At 62.8% G+C, this 15,359-nt stretch overlaps 1 protein-coding gene across 1 annotated transcript; it reads right to left on the bottom strand.

The window, feature by feature from the left end:
* Positions 1 to 448: 448 nt before the first annotated feature.
* On the bottom strand, positions 449 to 14,646 carry GUCY2D (guanylate cyclase 2D, retinal). The gene is made up of 19 exons (XM_042967406.1): positions 13,941 to 14,646; positions 13,548 to 13,852; positions 9,852 to 10,203; positions 9,420 to 9,504; positions 9,040 to 9,142; positions 8,523 to 8,624; positions 6,689 to 6,769; positions 5,420 to 5,626; positions 5,180 to 5,336; positions 4,523 to 4,672; positions 3,775 to 3,923; positions 3,070 to 3,233; positions 2,771 to 2,963; positions 2,391 to 2,565; positions 2,041 to 2,139; positions 1,826 to 1,920; positions 1,613 to 1,698; positions 1,408 to 1,524; positions 449 to 890 (listed from the first exon to the last, which is right to left on the bottom strand). Exons 1-18 carry the CDS (start codon positions 14,644 to 14,646, stop codon positions 1,431 to 1,433), a joined length of 3,303 nt encoding a protein of 1,100 aa, XP_042823340.1. The 3' UTR covers positions 449 to 890; positions 1,408 to 1,430.
* Between the last annotated feature and the right edge of the window lie 713 nt (positions 14,647 to 15,359).

Below are 15,359 nucleotides of genomic sequence, written 5' to 3'. Positions count from 1 at the left end.
CCTGGGAGGGACTGAACACTCACTACACCTGTAGGGACGCTCTGGGCGGCTGCCGCTGCCACTAACTCCTGCCACGGCCTCCAGTGGCGCTGAAGGACACCCCAACTCGACAGTGCCAAGGCCCGGGCTCTGGAACGTCGCTGTTCCACAAAAGAAAGTTCAGTTGGACCGGTGGGGGGGGGGGGCGGGGGGGACGGGCAGTGGTTGCAGACGCCTGTGGGAAAGATCTAAGCAGAGAGGATTCTCTGTGTGCTCGGCAAGTGTCCAGTTCAACAGAAAATCCTACCATTTCTCGGGCGTTCTGGTGAGTGAAGGTGTGCTGAGGCCTGTTTGCCTTCCTCTCTCCCCAGAGCCTTGCAGCCAGCTTTTCTCTGCACTTGGGCAAGACACGGCGATGCCCACAGAAGGGGCCGGTTTCTGACTGGCGGTGGGGGGGGGGCGGGGGGGCGGGAGAAGGGAAGGACTATCGAGGCTAAGCAGAGGCTAATCCTCAGGCCACAGACCTCTGCTCTGGGGGAACCGCAGGTCTCTGCCTCCTCTGGGGTTGGGGATTCCAACCCCAGACCTTCCTTCCTGGGGCCCTGGGAGGCCCTGGAAAGCGGAGAATCCCCAGCCCCACCTCCCCTGATGGGCTCAGAGTTACTGGGGCCGGCGCCCATACACCCAGGCCATCCGGAAGCTTAGGAGTGCAGAAACCACCTAGGCCACTCCTTATTTCATCATGAGGGAAATCCAAGCCCAGAGAGTGCACGAGACTTTCCCGAGGTCACACAGCAGGTGTAAAGGCCCAGGATCCTTTGAGGCAAAGCCGGATAGAAGCCACTGGTATCAGCCAGACTGTTGGTCACCCATAGCAGCAACTTTCAGGAAAAGGACCTTCCGGAATACTCCTGAGAGAAAGAGGGGTGTCTGAGGGAAATCATAGAAAGGGGTCACGGGGGTTCACCTAAGAAGGGGAGGGTCATGGATCACAGTTTCTTCAAGGAAGGTAGAGGGCAGGGCTTCTGCCCTGACAGAATGCTAGAGACAACGTTCATCTTGTCCTCTGGCGAACGGTGCTCCCGAAAGTTCTGTCTTTTGTGCAGTGCACAGCCTGTGGGGCCTGGCAGGGAGGCCCCGTTAATGCAGCGCAGTGGGGGCGAGGGGGTTGTCAGAGGAGAGGTCTCAGAAGATCATGAGTACAAGGGTTCTCAAGTCTGGATTCCCGGGCCATTCCAGACCTACAGAACCAGAACTCCCCCCTCCCAGGGGAAAATTCCTGGGTTTAGGAAAGAGCCTGGGCTCGCTCAGACAGGAATTGGGACACCTGGCTTGGGTGGGAAGTTCAGCGGGCAGGGCCAGGCCCTCAGGCTGGAGAGGAGGCCCCTGGGAGATCGGCAGCTGGGCTTGGGAGCAAGGGGGCAGCACCTGTTCCCGCTGCGCTGCGCGCCTCACTTCCCGGAGAACTGGCCCGGCCTCGCCTTCTCCAGCTTCAGGCGCCGCTCCAGGGGGATCTCCTGCAGGCTGATGCCGTGGTTGCTGGCCCTGCGGGGAGGGGGGCGGCGGCCTCAGGGAGGGGCAGGCGGAGGGCGGGGTCAGGCCGGGAGAAGGGGCCCGGAGGCTGGTTCCTCACCCCGGCTGCAGATCCGGCGGTTTGGGGATGGGCTTGTTGAAGCCGCGTCTGCCCACCAGCCAGTACGTGTCCTCGGCGCCCTTGCCCTGGAGAGACACGGGGCGGGGGGTGGGGGGTGAGGCGGCTGGGGCGAGGGCGGGTGGACCTCGAGGTCTGAGTGGCACCCAAGACCCCGGAGGTTGCGGCCCAGGAGGGGGCGGGGCCCGGTCTCACCTTCAGCTCCGTGCGGCCGCGCACCTCCGTCTGGAAGCCCTCGTCCAGGGCGCGGAGAATCTGGATGGTGCTGATGTTCACGTGGATGCGGTAAGCTGGGGCGACAGGGGACGTGGTGATTTCGGGACTCCCCTCCCGCCTCCCCCTCCCCGAGCCACTTCCCCCTCGCTCCGTGAATCACCCCCCACCCCGGGACCCCGCCCCGCCCCACTCACGCAGCCCCGTGGACTCCATGCGCGAGGCGGTGTTGACCGTGTCCCCAAACAGACAGTACCGCGGCATGGTGAGGCCCACCACGCCCGCCACGCACGGGCCTGCGGAGACGCGCAGGGTGGGTGGCCGTGCTGGCGGCTGGGTGGCACCTGGCACCTCGGGGGACTCTCTAGCGCCCCATCGTCTCCACCAGCTCCCCAAGGGTACCTCTCGATCACGACGGGGTGCCTGCCGAGGCGGCTTCACAGCGAGTCCCACTGCCCCCCCCCCTGCCCCCACCGCACGAATGTCCAGGGAACGCGGAACCGGCCCTAGACGGGGAGGGAGGGGGCCACCAGAGCCCGGGAGGTACCCGAGTGCAGGCCGATGCGGATGCGCACGGGCACCTCGGGCATGTGGCGCATTCGGAAGGAGCCCACGGCACTGAGGATGTCCAGAGCCATGTTGGCGATCTCCGCCGCGTGCCGCTGCCCGTTCCGCTGGGGCAGCCCTGAGGCCACCATGTAGGCGTCCCCAATTGTCTCCACCTGACGGAAAGGGTGGCGCAAGTCGGGTACTGAGCACCTCTCTCCCGCCAAGCGACTGTCCTTTGTCAGGCGGCCTAAGCTGGGGCTGGGGGGGGGGCAGCGCGGGGATCCTGGGGAGGCTTCCAAATGGGGGCGGGGGCAGTGGGGCTGAACTGGGGGCTGGCGGAGCTGAAGGAGGGTTGCCCCCCCCCCCGGCACACCCCACCTTGTAGACGTCGTGGGAGCCGATGATGGCGTCAAAGAGCGTGTAGAGGTCGTTGAGCAGGTCCACCACCTCGATGGGCTCGCTCATGGCCGAGATGGTGGTGAAGCCCACGATGTCGCTGAAGTACAGGGTCACCTCCTCAAAATACTCGGGCTCCACAGGTGTCCCCGTCTTCAGAGCCTCGGCCACAGAACTAGGTAGGGTCGTCGGGGAGGGGGGGGGGGCGGGCGTTAGGTGGAGGTCCCGCCCCCGGCCGCCCGCGGGCCCTCCCCCTCGCACCCCTCCCCGCGGGCGCGCACGGGGGCAGCATCTGCGTCAGCAGCCGGTCTGTCTTCTGCTTCTCCAGCTCCAGCTCCTCCGTGCGCTCCCGGATCAGGTCCTCCAGGTTGCTGGAATACTGTTCCAGCATCCTCAGCATGGAGTCAATGATGTTCGTCTTCCGGCCCTTGTTGATGCTTTTGAACTGGTAGGGGGAGGCAGCCGGGGTGGGGGTGCGGGGGCTGTTGAGGACCGGGGCCGCCATGACCCCTGCGTGGGGCCCTCTTACGCCTGCCCCCCCCGCCCCCCCCCAGGCATCCCACCCCACGCATCGTTTACGCATCAGCCCCCCCCCCCCCATGCCAGGCCCTGTGCCTTCACACACCAGGAGCCATAGGGGAAATGGGGGGGGGGGGAGGTCCCAGAGGTCAGCTGCTCTCAGCTGATAACTGACAAGACACTGGGGTTTGGACTCCCAGGCCGAGGGTCTTGTGGCCACACCGGGCCACGCGATTCAAATGTTATTCGAATCGAGTGAAACATTTCTCCCGCCCAGAGGTCTATCTCCTGCTCCGAAGGGCCCCGCAGCCCCCGTTCTAACTCTGTCCCCACCTAACTCCCAGTCCTCAGACTGCCCCTTGGGAGACGGCCTGGAGGTCAGAGGTCCCGCGGGTCTGCCTTCCTGAAGCCTCCCCGGGTTGCCGACAAGCGGCCAGCCCAGCCCTGGCCCAATGCCAGCCGCTGACCTGCTCGAAGGTGCGGTCCATGGAGGGCCGGAGGGCCGGCTGCTCCGCCCAGCACTGTTTCATCAGCTGGATGCACTCCGCGGGCGCCTGGTCCACGGACACGGAGGGCCGGCACAGTGGAGGGGGACTTCGGACCCTCTCCACCACTTCTGGAGGCATGAGGGGACCAACAGAGGCCGCCTCTGACTCTGGCCTGACTGCTGAAGCCCGCGATCAGAGCTTCCGGAAGGAGGCGGGGAAGCGCGGGGAGGGAGGGGAGGGCGTTGCTGGAAGGAACGGGAGGATCCTGAACCCTGGGGGTGGGAGGGTGGGGGCGCAGGGGGCAGTTAGAGGTGACAGGCAGAGCTAACATTTGTCGCAGTTGAGAGTGAGGGTTGGGGTGGCCCAGTAGCTTGCTGACTCCTGGATGGTAAGTCATACGGATTTGAACCAGATCCCACTGCCTTCGCCCCCTTCCCCCGACACTGCTGCCTCCCTGCCGTCCCTAAGAACCAGAGGGGAGCCCGCTCCCTCAGCTGGGGGAGCAGGTTGGGTCCAGGATGAGGACAGAGACGACCACTGATGTCTGGGAGCCTAAGAGCCGCCCCCTCCCATCCTGACGCTTGCTCTCCCCGGCCCTGACCCTTGAGATCCACATACGGGAGGCCCACATAATTAAGCCTCAGCTCCGGGCTTTAGGGCAGAGAGGCTGGGTCTGGCGAGAGGCTCTGCCGGCCGCAGGCTGGAAGCGCGACGCGAGCGAGCGTACCCTCGGCGGTCAGCTCCAGCATGGCGTAGGGGGCGCTGCGACACACGACCTCCTGCATGATGATGCCCAGGCTGAAGACGTCACCCGCCATCGTTCCCCTGCGCTCCAGGGCCGGGTCCCGAAGCAGCTCCGGGGCTGTCCACAGCTGGTCTGGGGTCGGGGGAGGGGGCGTGGGCATGCGGGAGGGCCTGGGGGCGCTGGGGACAGACCCCCCCGCCCTAACCAAAAAGCCCAGGCTCGCACCCACTCACCAACTCCCAGCCCGAGTGTGGCCCCGCTGCCCGCAGCTATCCCCGGGAGAAACTACCAGAAACCCGACGCGGGTCTCCGAGAAAGCGCCGTCCTCACAAATAGGCCCCGCCCTTTATGCAAAGGAAGGCTCAGAGAACACCCCGCCCCTCGGGCACAAGCCACGCCCCTTCGAGCCCCCCCCCCCCCCCCCCCCCCCCGCCTCCCCGCCTCCCCGGTCCAGTCCCCTTCTCCTCTCTGAGGTCCCGAGACCTGAGACCTTCACCGAGGCCGGGGCCACGTGCAGTGGGCGTGGGATGGAGAGGACGCGAAGGCGGAGGGAGGGATGGATGGAGGGGCCCCTGAGATAACGGGGGTCCCGGGGATGCTCGTCCGCGTGGGAGGCAGCGGGGAGGCGGGGGATCCTACCCTCCGCGCTGGGAGGCTCCGGCAACACCCTCTGCGCTTCCAGCAGTCGCCCCTGACCGTGGTCGGTGACTTTCAGCACGAACCGCCCGTCCACCACGCAGTTCCGTGACTTAAGGCGCCCGTGGGCCACGCCTCGGTGATGCAGATACCTCATTCCCTGGAAGGGGTGGGATACGAGGCGACCTGAGCCCTGCGGCTCCCCTGCCCCCTCCTCCCTGCCACCCCCGCACCCCCCACCACCTTGATGAGGTCCAGGAGGAGGGAGGACTTGAACATCCAGTCCAGCTTTATGTCTCTCTGGGCGAGGAGGTCGTGGAGGGAGCCCCGGGTACAGTGCTCGGAGACCACGGCCAGCATGCGCTCCCCGGGGGCCATGGTGCCACCCGCTCCGCCGCCGAGGAAGAGCCCCAGGTAGAGGACCACGTTCTCGTGCCGCAGCTCCTGGAGCTGAGAGGGAGAGAGCCAACGGGCACTTTCTGCCCCGGAGGCACCGTGGGGAGGAGACCTGTTATCCAGGTCTGGTTTGGGGCGTCCACGCTCGGAAGGAGGGATGAGAGGGGTGACTGGAAAGGCCTATGGGGGCACGGGGTGGGGGGCGCTTTCTTCCAAGGGTAAGTTCTCTCTCCGGAACAGACACGTGGGTCAAAGGTCACCATCGAGATGCCGAGTATGGTTTAGCTTAAAGTCCTACGCGAAGAGACTACCTTGCACTGGTAACCAGGAGCCAGGCAGGTTCTCCCGGAGGCCACACACGGCCTTGTCGGCCACGGCCCAGGCCTGCCTTGCTCATGTCTGAGACTCCCAACATCCCCGAGGCAGGGAGGAAGGGACTGAGCAGTCACACTGTGGTCCTAGCGGACCACATGCCACAGGACAGGCGCCCTCACAATCCGAGCATGCTGGGAAATGGGGGCCAGCGGGTGGGTGACTACTGTCCTTCCAACTTTCCTTTGGTCCAATAAGGGGCTTCCCTTCATCCTAGATGCCTGCGGTTAAGTGGTGACTTAGTCTGGGGACCCTAAGTCATTCTGCAGCTGTGACCGAGAGCTTCTGTGGAGGCATCAGAGGAGCCCAGCCGGAGGCTGCACGATGTAAGGGGGGCCTCGAGGTGGGGCGGTCAGGATAAGCCAGGCTACCGCCTCCTTGCCAGCTTTCCGCTTCACCCAGTAGGCATTATCTGACTCCTGGTTTTGGCTCAGGTCGTGATCTCATGGGTTCGTGGGATCGAGCCCCGCATGGGGCTCTACACTGATGGAGCCTGTGTGGAATTTTCTCCCTCTCTCTCTGCACCCCCCTCCATGCGCGCTCTCTCTCTCAAAAATAAACATTGAGAAAAAAATGGGAGAGCATAACGGGACGCCTGCTTTGGGAGAGGGCACTTCCACGGAGACCTGTTGGTCTCTCCTAGATTCGGGTCTATCTCTGTCCCCAGCTGCAAAGAGAAGGCCAAGAGGGAAGGAAATGACGGCCACCCCACACCCCACACCCCACCACGGGCTCAACGCTCACCTTGGAGAAGGCTGTCCTGGTTGCTGGGCGGATAGCTATGTGCTGATCCCCTGGGAATTTCTTCAGCCAAACCCAGTCTCCCTGGAGCAGAGATGGGAGTAGTTTTTTGTTGTTTTGAGAGAGAGAGAGAGAGAGAGAGAGAGAGAGAGCATGCGCACAAGCCAGGGAGAGGGCCAGAGGGAGAGAGAGAATCTTAAGCAGGTTCCACGTTCCGCAAGGAGCCAAATGTGGGGCTCGATCCCACAACCCTGGGATCGTGACCTGAACTGAAATCAAGAGTTGGGCGCTGACTGAGCCACCCAGGCGCCCCAGAGATGGGAGCAGTGAACTCAGCTTCTGAAAAGCCCGTGAGGTGAAAAGCCGCAGAGGCCCCAGCTTCCACTGGCCTACTGCCTCAGGACACATCCTGCCTGTGACGCAGAGGTTCAGAAGCAAAGCGTTTGACATCTGTCAGTCCACTTCACAGCTGGCGGGGATGGGGGCCACCCTCGCATGGCTGTCCTCACCAACGCAGATGCACCCACCCACAGCCTTAGTAAGCAAGCTGTTAGCACCACAAATGTCACTGAGGCCACAGCCCTCCTCACCATCTGTTGCCCTGAGAGAGCACTGTGCTGGGAGCCAGGAGTCTGGGGAGATCAGGCTTTTATGACAGACTGACTGTGACGCACAGGCAGTTCCCCTCACAGCCTCACTGTCCTCAGCTGTGGGTAGGGCTGGTCCATGGGAACGCGGTCCCATCGGGCCCCATGCTCACGAGGGCCTGTGCTTGGCTCAGCGGTCTGCTCCGCCATCCTGAACCAACAGGGAGCCCTTCGGTGTCATTCTGCCTTAGACCCTGTGATCTCTGTAGCCGGCCTCGTCCGTGGGTGAGGGGTTTGGCCGCACTGGCAGGAGATTCTGGTGGTTTGGTGTCGACTCCTAACGAGCTTTCGGAAATACACAGGGGACGTTTTTAATTGTCCCCCAAACTGGGAGATGTGTTTTGTGGGTGGGACAAGAGACGCTGAACGTTCTTCAAGGCACAGGGTAGGCCCATTCAAATGATTAACAACAACTTCCCCCAGTGACAAGTGGCCGCGGTGGCCTGTAGGTGACATATTGGGACCCTCTGCATGCTCTGCGGGACCTGACATCTGGAAGCTCCAAGCCTCCGCCCCGCTCTTGATTAGCTGAGCTCCCTCAGCTCTCTCTGGGTCTGTCCTGATTCCCACACATCCTACAGCATTTAGATTTGCTGACCCATAGTGAAGGTCCCAATGCCCTTCCGTGACTTTCTCTTTCCATCCCGTTAGCTCACGGTTCCTGAGTCGGATCTGAATTGGGTGGAAACGCTGGGTAGGACCAGGACGCGGGTCTGTCTTGAGTCAGGATAGCCCCGTCTGGGACACCCCCATCCTGAACAACCCGTGTCCTGGAAATGTCCTTTTTGTGACCACGATGCCGCATCCCAGATGCCCCAACCTTTCCAGGGAGGTCCACGCCCTTCAGTAGCCTGAAGTCTTGGATCAACGGAGGGGGCAGGGCCAGGGGCTCCCAACGGGGAGGGGGATGGCTTCGGTGGCCACACCGGGCTGCATGCTGGTGCCGGAACACCCCCCACCAGGCTGGCCTCCGGCCTCGGGGCCACCGTGATTGGCCTTTGAGGAGCCCTCACGTGGATAAAGGCTAAGGGAAAAATCCTGGGGCAGGAAGGATTCTCGGACGCTCCCCTTTGGGGAACCCGTGACCTCTTCCTAGAGCCCATTCTGGGCTCCTATCACCATTTTCTGTAGCCCGCGGGATATGACGCAACTCCAGGAATAGAGCTCGGCCTGGACGGGGTAAGGCTCACCTCGTAGAGGCCAACGTTGGCGCTGTCCGCGGGCTGGCTGGGGACGCTGCGAACGTCTGACACGCTGTGTGCGCCCAGACTCGATCGGCTCCCCTGGACCACCTGGAGGGTAGAGGTCAACGCAAGGGATCAGAATATACTGTGGGGTCAGAGTCCTGGGTTGAGGTCAGGCTGAGTTCCAGGCATTACAGAGGGAAGAAATGTTAATTAGGGGAAGATGAAACTGACATTATACTTCCCAATTGCGCTGCGGTTTACAGTTTACAAAACACACCAGCGGGTTTGTTTGGAGCTTCTCGCTGTCCCAGGAGAGCAGCGGGGACAGGGCTGGTACTCTCACTGCACATTAAGGGTGCTGATCCCCAGAGCTCAGACCTGAGAGGGAGCCAGGGCAGAAACCAGGCTTTCCTCGGGGCTGGGGTGAGGGCTGGCGCAGGCAGGGGAACAGATATACAGTGGAGGACACTTGGGGAGCTGGCTCCCTGCCAGATAGCCCCTGCCTCCCTGCCTCTCCCACCTTTCGAGAGCTGCCCCCTTGCGGGTGGAGGAAGGTGATATCGTCCAGAGTCAGGATGATCTTGTTGGGGCCAGAGACCATCTGGATGTGAATTAGACGATGCCTGGTAGGGAAAGGACGTCATCTGCTCAAAAGGGACCAAGGTCCAGGACAGGAGGCCAGCAAGGGATAATGTTGGCTTCGGGGAGAGCAGTCATCCCCAAACCAGACAGCCCCTGGTCTGCCACCCCCTTGAGGGCAACCCCATGTTCCCCATCTTCCTTTTTTTTTTTTTTTCCCTACTCTTGAGTGGGCCCAGCCTGCTGTCTTTGCTGCACAGACGAATTTCTGGCAGGTGGACAGGCAGGCTCATCCCTTACCTACCTCACTCCCATACTCACCTCACATAATGGGCCAGGAAGGCCCCTGTCAGCCCCATCCCAACCACCAGGAGGAAGCCGATAAAGACGAGGCCGGGCTCCACTCCTGGAGAGGCAGTGAGAGAGGGGACTCTGAGGACCGTGGCCAGGGGGAGGCACCCTCTCTATGGGGGGATGGAGTCATGTCAAATCCTGGAGGCCCTAGGCAAGGTGGATGGGAGCCCAGAACGAGATCTAGGGAAAGGTCATGGTCTTCTGCAAAAGGGAGCATCTGGGAATGCTAGGAAGGTTCCAAGAGGGCTTTGGGGGCTTGGCAAGAGACAGGTTCCGCACAAGCCAGGGGTCTGAGGAAGGACCCGGAAGGAGTTCCAGGACGAGAGTTCACTCTCTTTCACCACTTAGTGGAGGCTCCACGGTGACTGTCCCAGTGGGGGCTGGGGTGCTCGCCCTCACCTCCGTTGCAGATGATGTCTGGCTCGAACCAACACGAGGGGTCAGGCCCGGGTCCTCCTCCCCCTCTAGGGAAATGCACCGGGGTCCCAGCCGAGCGGAGGGAGCCCCGGCTTGGGTCCAGCACGTATGTGGCGAACAGCTGGTCCCCCGCCGCGTCCGTGTCCAGCAGCACAAACGGGGGCTCCTCGGCCCCTCCCAGGGCCCCGCAGAAGCCGGGGACCTGGGCATCCTGGATGTGGCGGGCCACCGCTGCTCCGGACACCCAGCCGCCCCCTGCGGCCTCCCGCGCTCGCGCCACGCCCCCCGCCAGCAGGAAGACAGCGTCGTAGATGGTGCCGAAGAGTGGGGACACCTGGGGGAGGGCAGTAGGGGCTCAGGGTTGGGGTCACCGCTGGCCCACCTAGCCTTGCACTGCTTCTCTCCAGTGCTCAGGCCCCTCGTGCATAGACCGTTCACACCTCGTTGGCGCTTCCCCGGGATCCCTCGGCTCAGCGCTCTCTCCTCCTCTCTCCCCATTGGCTCTGCCTTCCTCTCTCCCCATTGGCTCTCTCCTCCCCTCTCCCCAATGGCTCTCCCTTCCTCTCTCTCCATTGGCTCTCCCTTCCTCTCTCCCCCATTGGCTCTCTCCTCCCCTCTCCCCATTGGCTTTCCCTTCCTCTCTCCCCATTGGCTCTCTCCTCCCCTCTCCCCATTGGCTCTCCCTTCCTCTCTCCCCATTGGCTCTCTCCTCCCCTCTCCCCATTGGCTCTCCCTTCCTCTCTCCCCATTGGCTCTCTCCTCCCCTTTCCCCATTGGCTCTCTCCTCCCCTCTCCCCAATGGCTCTCCCTTCCTCTCTCCCCATTGGCTCTCTCCTCCCCTCTCCCCATTGGCTCTCCCTTCCCCTCTCCCCATTGGCTCTCTCCTCCCCTCTCCCCAATGGTTCTCCCTTCCTCTCTCCCCATTGGCTCTCTCCTCCCCTCTCCCCATTGGCTCTCTCTTCCCTTCTCCCCATTGGCTCTCCCTTCCCCTCTCCCCATTGGCTCTCTCTTCCCCTCTCCCCATTGGCTCTCTCCTCCCCTCTCCCCATTGGCTCTCTCCTCCCCTCTCCCCATTGGCTCTCTCTTCCCCTCTCCCCATTGGCTCTCTCCTCCCCTCTCCCCATTGGCTCTCTCCTCCCCTCTCCCCATTGGCTCTCTCTTCCTCTCTCCCCATTGGCTCTCTCCTCCCCTCTCCCCATTGGCTCTCTCCTCCTCTCTCCCCATTGGCTCTCTCCTCCCCTCTCCCCATTGGCTCTCTCCTCCTCTCTCTCTCCCTATTGGCTCTCTTCTCTCCCCTCCTCCCCATTGGCCTTCCCTCTTTTCGGGGGTTCTTAGGCTCTTCTCAACCTTGGTTATTCCTATTCTCCATCACCTGCAGCTCCTCTCTTCCCCTTCCTGTTGGTTGCCTTGCTCATATTTTTAACATGATTACTTCTCATTTACCTAAAAGCCTCCTTTCCTATCTTTTGGTTGGCTTCTATATTTTCTATTTTTCCTTCTTTTCTTTCCCCAAGGCGATCAAGCTTATTTTTCCCAGTTCCCATCTCTCACAGTGCCAGGCGTGTGTAAAGCAATCGGTGACACTGAGATATTGACGAGATAGAGTCCCTGTCCCAAGGAACCTTTCTTCTAGTTGGGGAGACAGGGATGTTAGGGTAGTGCCATGGGTGACGGTAGGGGTGATTAGGGAGCTGCAGAGACAGGAGTGGAGGGTCCCAACCCAGGCTGAGGGAGGAGGAGAAGGCTTCCGGAAGAAGTGACCATCCTTGAGGGGGTGAGTCAGTTATCTGCGGGGAGAGGAGGGGAGGGACAGGGGAGAGGGAAGAGCGCTCCCAGCAGCACAGAGGCAAGAGAGACGACACCATTAGGGAGACCAGAGTAGCTCCGTCTGGCTGAAGTTCAAGGACGATGGAAGAGAGGGGAAGGCATGAGAGACGTGATAAGCCCTCTGAAGAGACCATCATCTATCCAGGGCGAGGGAAGCCCCCGGGAGGCTCGGGACAGGGGTGTGACACAGTCAGATTGGTCAGGTGTCTGAAGCTTGAACTGATTGTTGGGTGGAGAAAGGCCGGGGCGGGTGAGCATTGAAGCAGAGACCTTTTGGGGAGATTTTGTTTCAGGCTTTAGATCGGAGGTGCTGCGGCCTGAACCGGGGCAGTGACGGAGAGAATAGAGAACGAGGATGGATTCAAGTGACTTTTAAAAAGTAAAACTGACAGGACGTGATGTCTGGATGGGGGGGGGGGGTCGGTGGGTGGGTTAGGGTTAGTGTGGGAGGGGGGAGGTAAGAGGAATCGAAGGTAACTCCCGGGGTCTCACCTGTGCCAGTTACTGAGAACTGAAGACGGTTTTTGTCACCGCTTCCTCCCCCTGCCCCCCATCCAGTCTCACCGCTGTCCCGACCGCCTCGCTCTCCTCTTCTCACTCACTATTCCCATCCTTTCTCCCACTGGCTACCCCAGGTCCTCCTGGAGGAGACTAGGGGCATTGGTGGGGAATATTCCAACCCCCACCCCCTTGAGTCACGGCCCTCTCTCAAGTGCAACCCTTTGAGTAAGGTCTTTGTGGTGGTTAGTTTACTGCCCACTGCCATCTAAATTCCCACCTATCTTAGTGGTTTCCAGCTCCCTCCCCCTTTAAAAAATGGTTTTTAATGCTTATTTATTTTTGAGAGAGAGAGAGAGAGAGAGGGAGACACAGAATCCGAAGCAGGCCCCCACGTGGAGCTCGAACTCATGGACCGGGAGACCATGACCTGAGCCAAAGTCGGAAGCTTAACGACTGAGGCACCCAGGTGCCCCTAGCCCCTCCCCTTTTTGTGACCGGTCTCGAGTTAGATGGTGTGACCCAGGATTCTGGATTCTCAGCGAATCCTGGGTGTTGGGATTGTTGGCAGTAGGCCGTGGATCTAAATAATTATGGAAGCCCCTGGCTCCACCTAGGGTCCTTTCTGCTTCTCGCAAGACTTGTCGAGGCTCTCCAAAAGTTACGACCACCTGACGAAGCCCCAGAGGAAACACCTCTAAACTGGGCGCGGAGGTCGCATCTGCCTTTGTCCTCCTTTCCCGTTCTCTTAAGAACACCAGCAGTGCAGGGGCGCCTGGGGGGCTCCGTCGGTTGAACACCCGACTTCGACTTCGGCTCAGGTCATGATCTCGCGGTTTGTGAGTTCGAGTCCCAAACTCCGTGCTGACAGCTGGGAGCCTGGAGCCTGCTTCAGATTCTGTGTCTCCCTCGCTCTCTGCCCCTCTCCCGCTCACACTCTGTCTCTTTCTCCAACATAAATAAACATTTAAAAATTAAAAACACACACACACACACACACCAGCAGTGTATTATAGACTGCCTGTCCCAGGGGTGTTGGAAGCGGGTTCACTTTGAAGCTGACCGCAAGAGATCACAGTGCAGCGTTCACTAGGGTTTCCTGCTTGGAGCTGGGCTTGGGGGGGAGGGGGTCCCCTGGTCTACACTCTGGAAGCGATCCCAATACACCAAGATGCCCCAAGCAAGCCCAGCGCCTCTGTTTACCCAGGAAACGCCAGAACAGGTAGAGCTTGCTCTCTCAGTCTCTCCCCACTGCCTCTGTCTTCCCGTCTCGCATTGACTCCGTGCTCTTCTCCCCTCTCCCCCTCTCCCCTCTCCCCCCCTCCCCTCTTCCCTCCTCCCAGGTGCCTCTACCTGCAGCAGATCCAGGTCAGAGGGCAGCTCCTGGCGCTCCTGGGCCCTGCGCAGGCCGTCCATCACGCTGCCCCCGGGGGGACAGTACCGCGTGAGGGTGAGCACCGCATCGTGGGCCCTGCGAAGCCGGGAGCTGTTGGCCAGGGCGGCCAAGGCCTCGGGGCCCGGTGACAGGGCGTAGTGGAGCGTGTCAAAGGGCAGGAAGACCAGGGAGCCGTCGGCCAGGCCCAGCTCTTCGGCGGCCTCCAGCAGGCAGCGCTGCTCCTGGCCGCCCAGCAGCACCGAGTGCATCACCATGATCACGGCTGGGGACCGAGACCCCGGGCTCACTGCTGCGCCCCGCGGCCCGCGCCGCCGCGCCCCTCCCTCCCCGCACCCCGCGGCGGAGCCTACCTCTGACTCTGGGCCCGTCCTGGACCCTCCGCAGGGCCTCCCGGGCCCCGGACACGTCCGACGGCTCCATGGCGGTCACCAGGGCAACGGGCAGACCCCGCGCCCTGAGCGCGGCGGACAGGGCGCGTCCCGCCTCCACCCACAGGTCCTGGGGCGCGGTGACCAGGGCCACGCGCGCCCAGCGGAAGGCGCGGAGGAGAGCGTAGAGGGCGTCCGCCGCGGGCGTCACCGCGGGGGCCGTCGTGCCCGCCGCCCGCGTCCCGGGGCAGCCCCAGGGCACCAGCGTGACCCCCGCCTCCTGGGCCAGGAGCTCGGCCGGCCGGCAGGCCGCGGGGTTCACCGGGCCCACGAGGCCCGAGACGCGGCCCAGCGCGGACGACACCGCCCCCAGGGAGCCCGGCGTCCGGCACGGCTCGGGCAGCAGCGCGACCTCGAAGCGGGGGGACCCCGCCATGGCAGGGTCGTGGTTCAGGCGGGCGGCGGCCAGGCGGGCGGCCAGGTCCGGGCGGGCGCGCGCGAAGATGGGGTCGCAGGCCCAGGGGCCCAGCACCCCCACTGTGAAGACGGCGGCCCGGGCGGAGGGCGGCAGGAGCAGCAGAAGCAGCGGCAGGGCCCGGGGGACGCCGGGCGGGGATGGAACCCGCCGCGCGGGGGCGCGGCGCCGGGGGTCCGGACACCCACCCGCAGGGAGGGCGCGCGCCGTCATTGCCGGCTTCTGGGAGCATAAGCAGGGCCGGATGAGCGGCCGGGGGGCGGTGGGGGGGGTGGCGCACAACTCTCTTAGGGTTCTGTCCGCAACCTCCAGCTTCTCAAAGCCCAACTAACCCCGGGGCATGTCCCCACTTCCACAGCCCCCTCCTCTGGCTTGGACGACTATACGGGAGTCAAGGGCATGGCCGCACCCCCCACACCCCGTTTCTCCGGCTTCCTGTTCCCCTCTTGCCCGCCCCTCCTCCCTCCTCAGAGCCGTCTGGGGTCAGCGGAGACATGCCCACGCCCTCCTTGGATCCATCTGGGGCCGAAGGGACCCGAATCCGTGCCTGCGGAGGGGCCTTAGCCACTCACCGGAAAGTCCGGGGCTCGGGCCCAGGCCCGGGGTGAGGGGTCACGGGGCAGATCCCCCTTCTGGCGCCCTCCCACAGGTCTCCTTTGCCAGCCCGGCCGGGGCGGGGGTGTGGGAACAGCTGTCCAGAGTCCTTAATCTCCTCAAGCTGATTAAGGTCCCTTAATCAGGCAGGGAGGAGTTGGTGGAGGATGGGGCTCCCTACAGAGGAGGCTGTCCCCGCTTCCAGGCCGCCAGCAGATTCTCCTCCATGCCTCTCAACAGCCCCCCTCCCCTCCCCTCTACCCCCGCCTCCAACAAAAGCAACTGCAGGTTCGCCTTCTCAAGCTGCTGCCACATTACTCTTCTCAGCCTGG

The sequence above is a fragment of the Panthera tigris genome, chromosome E1 (genome assembly GCF_018350195.1).
Source record: "Panthera tigris isolate Pti1 chromosome E1, P.tigris_Pti1_mat1.1, whole genome shotgun sequence".
Classification (NCBI taxonomy): domain Eukaryota; kingdom Metazoa; phylum Chordata; class Mammalia; order Carnivora; family Felidae; genus Panthera; species Panthera tigris.
This window is presented reverse-complemented; position numbering and strand designations above follow the sequence as displayed.

Coding starts and splice junctions, on each gene's coding strand:
- GUCY2D (XM_042967406.1), bottom strand. CDS start 14,646: ATGACGGCGCGCGCCCTCCCTGCGGGTGGGTGTCCGGACCCCCGGCGC. Junction 5,337..5,419: donor TCCTCCTGGACCTCATCAAG/GTGGTGGGGGGT, acceptor CACCCCTTCCAG/GGAATGAGGTATCTGCATCA. Junction 1,699..1,825: donor GCGGCCGCACGGAGCTGAAG/GTGAGACCGGGC, acceptor GTGTCTCTCCAG/GGCAAGGGCGCCGAGGACAC.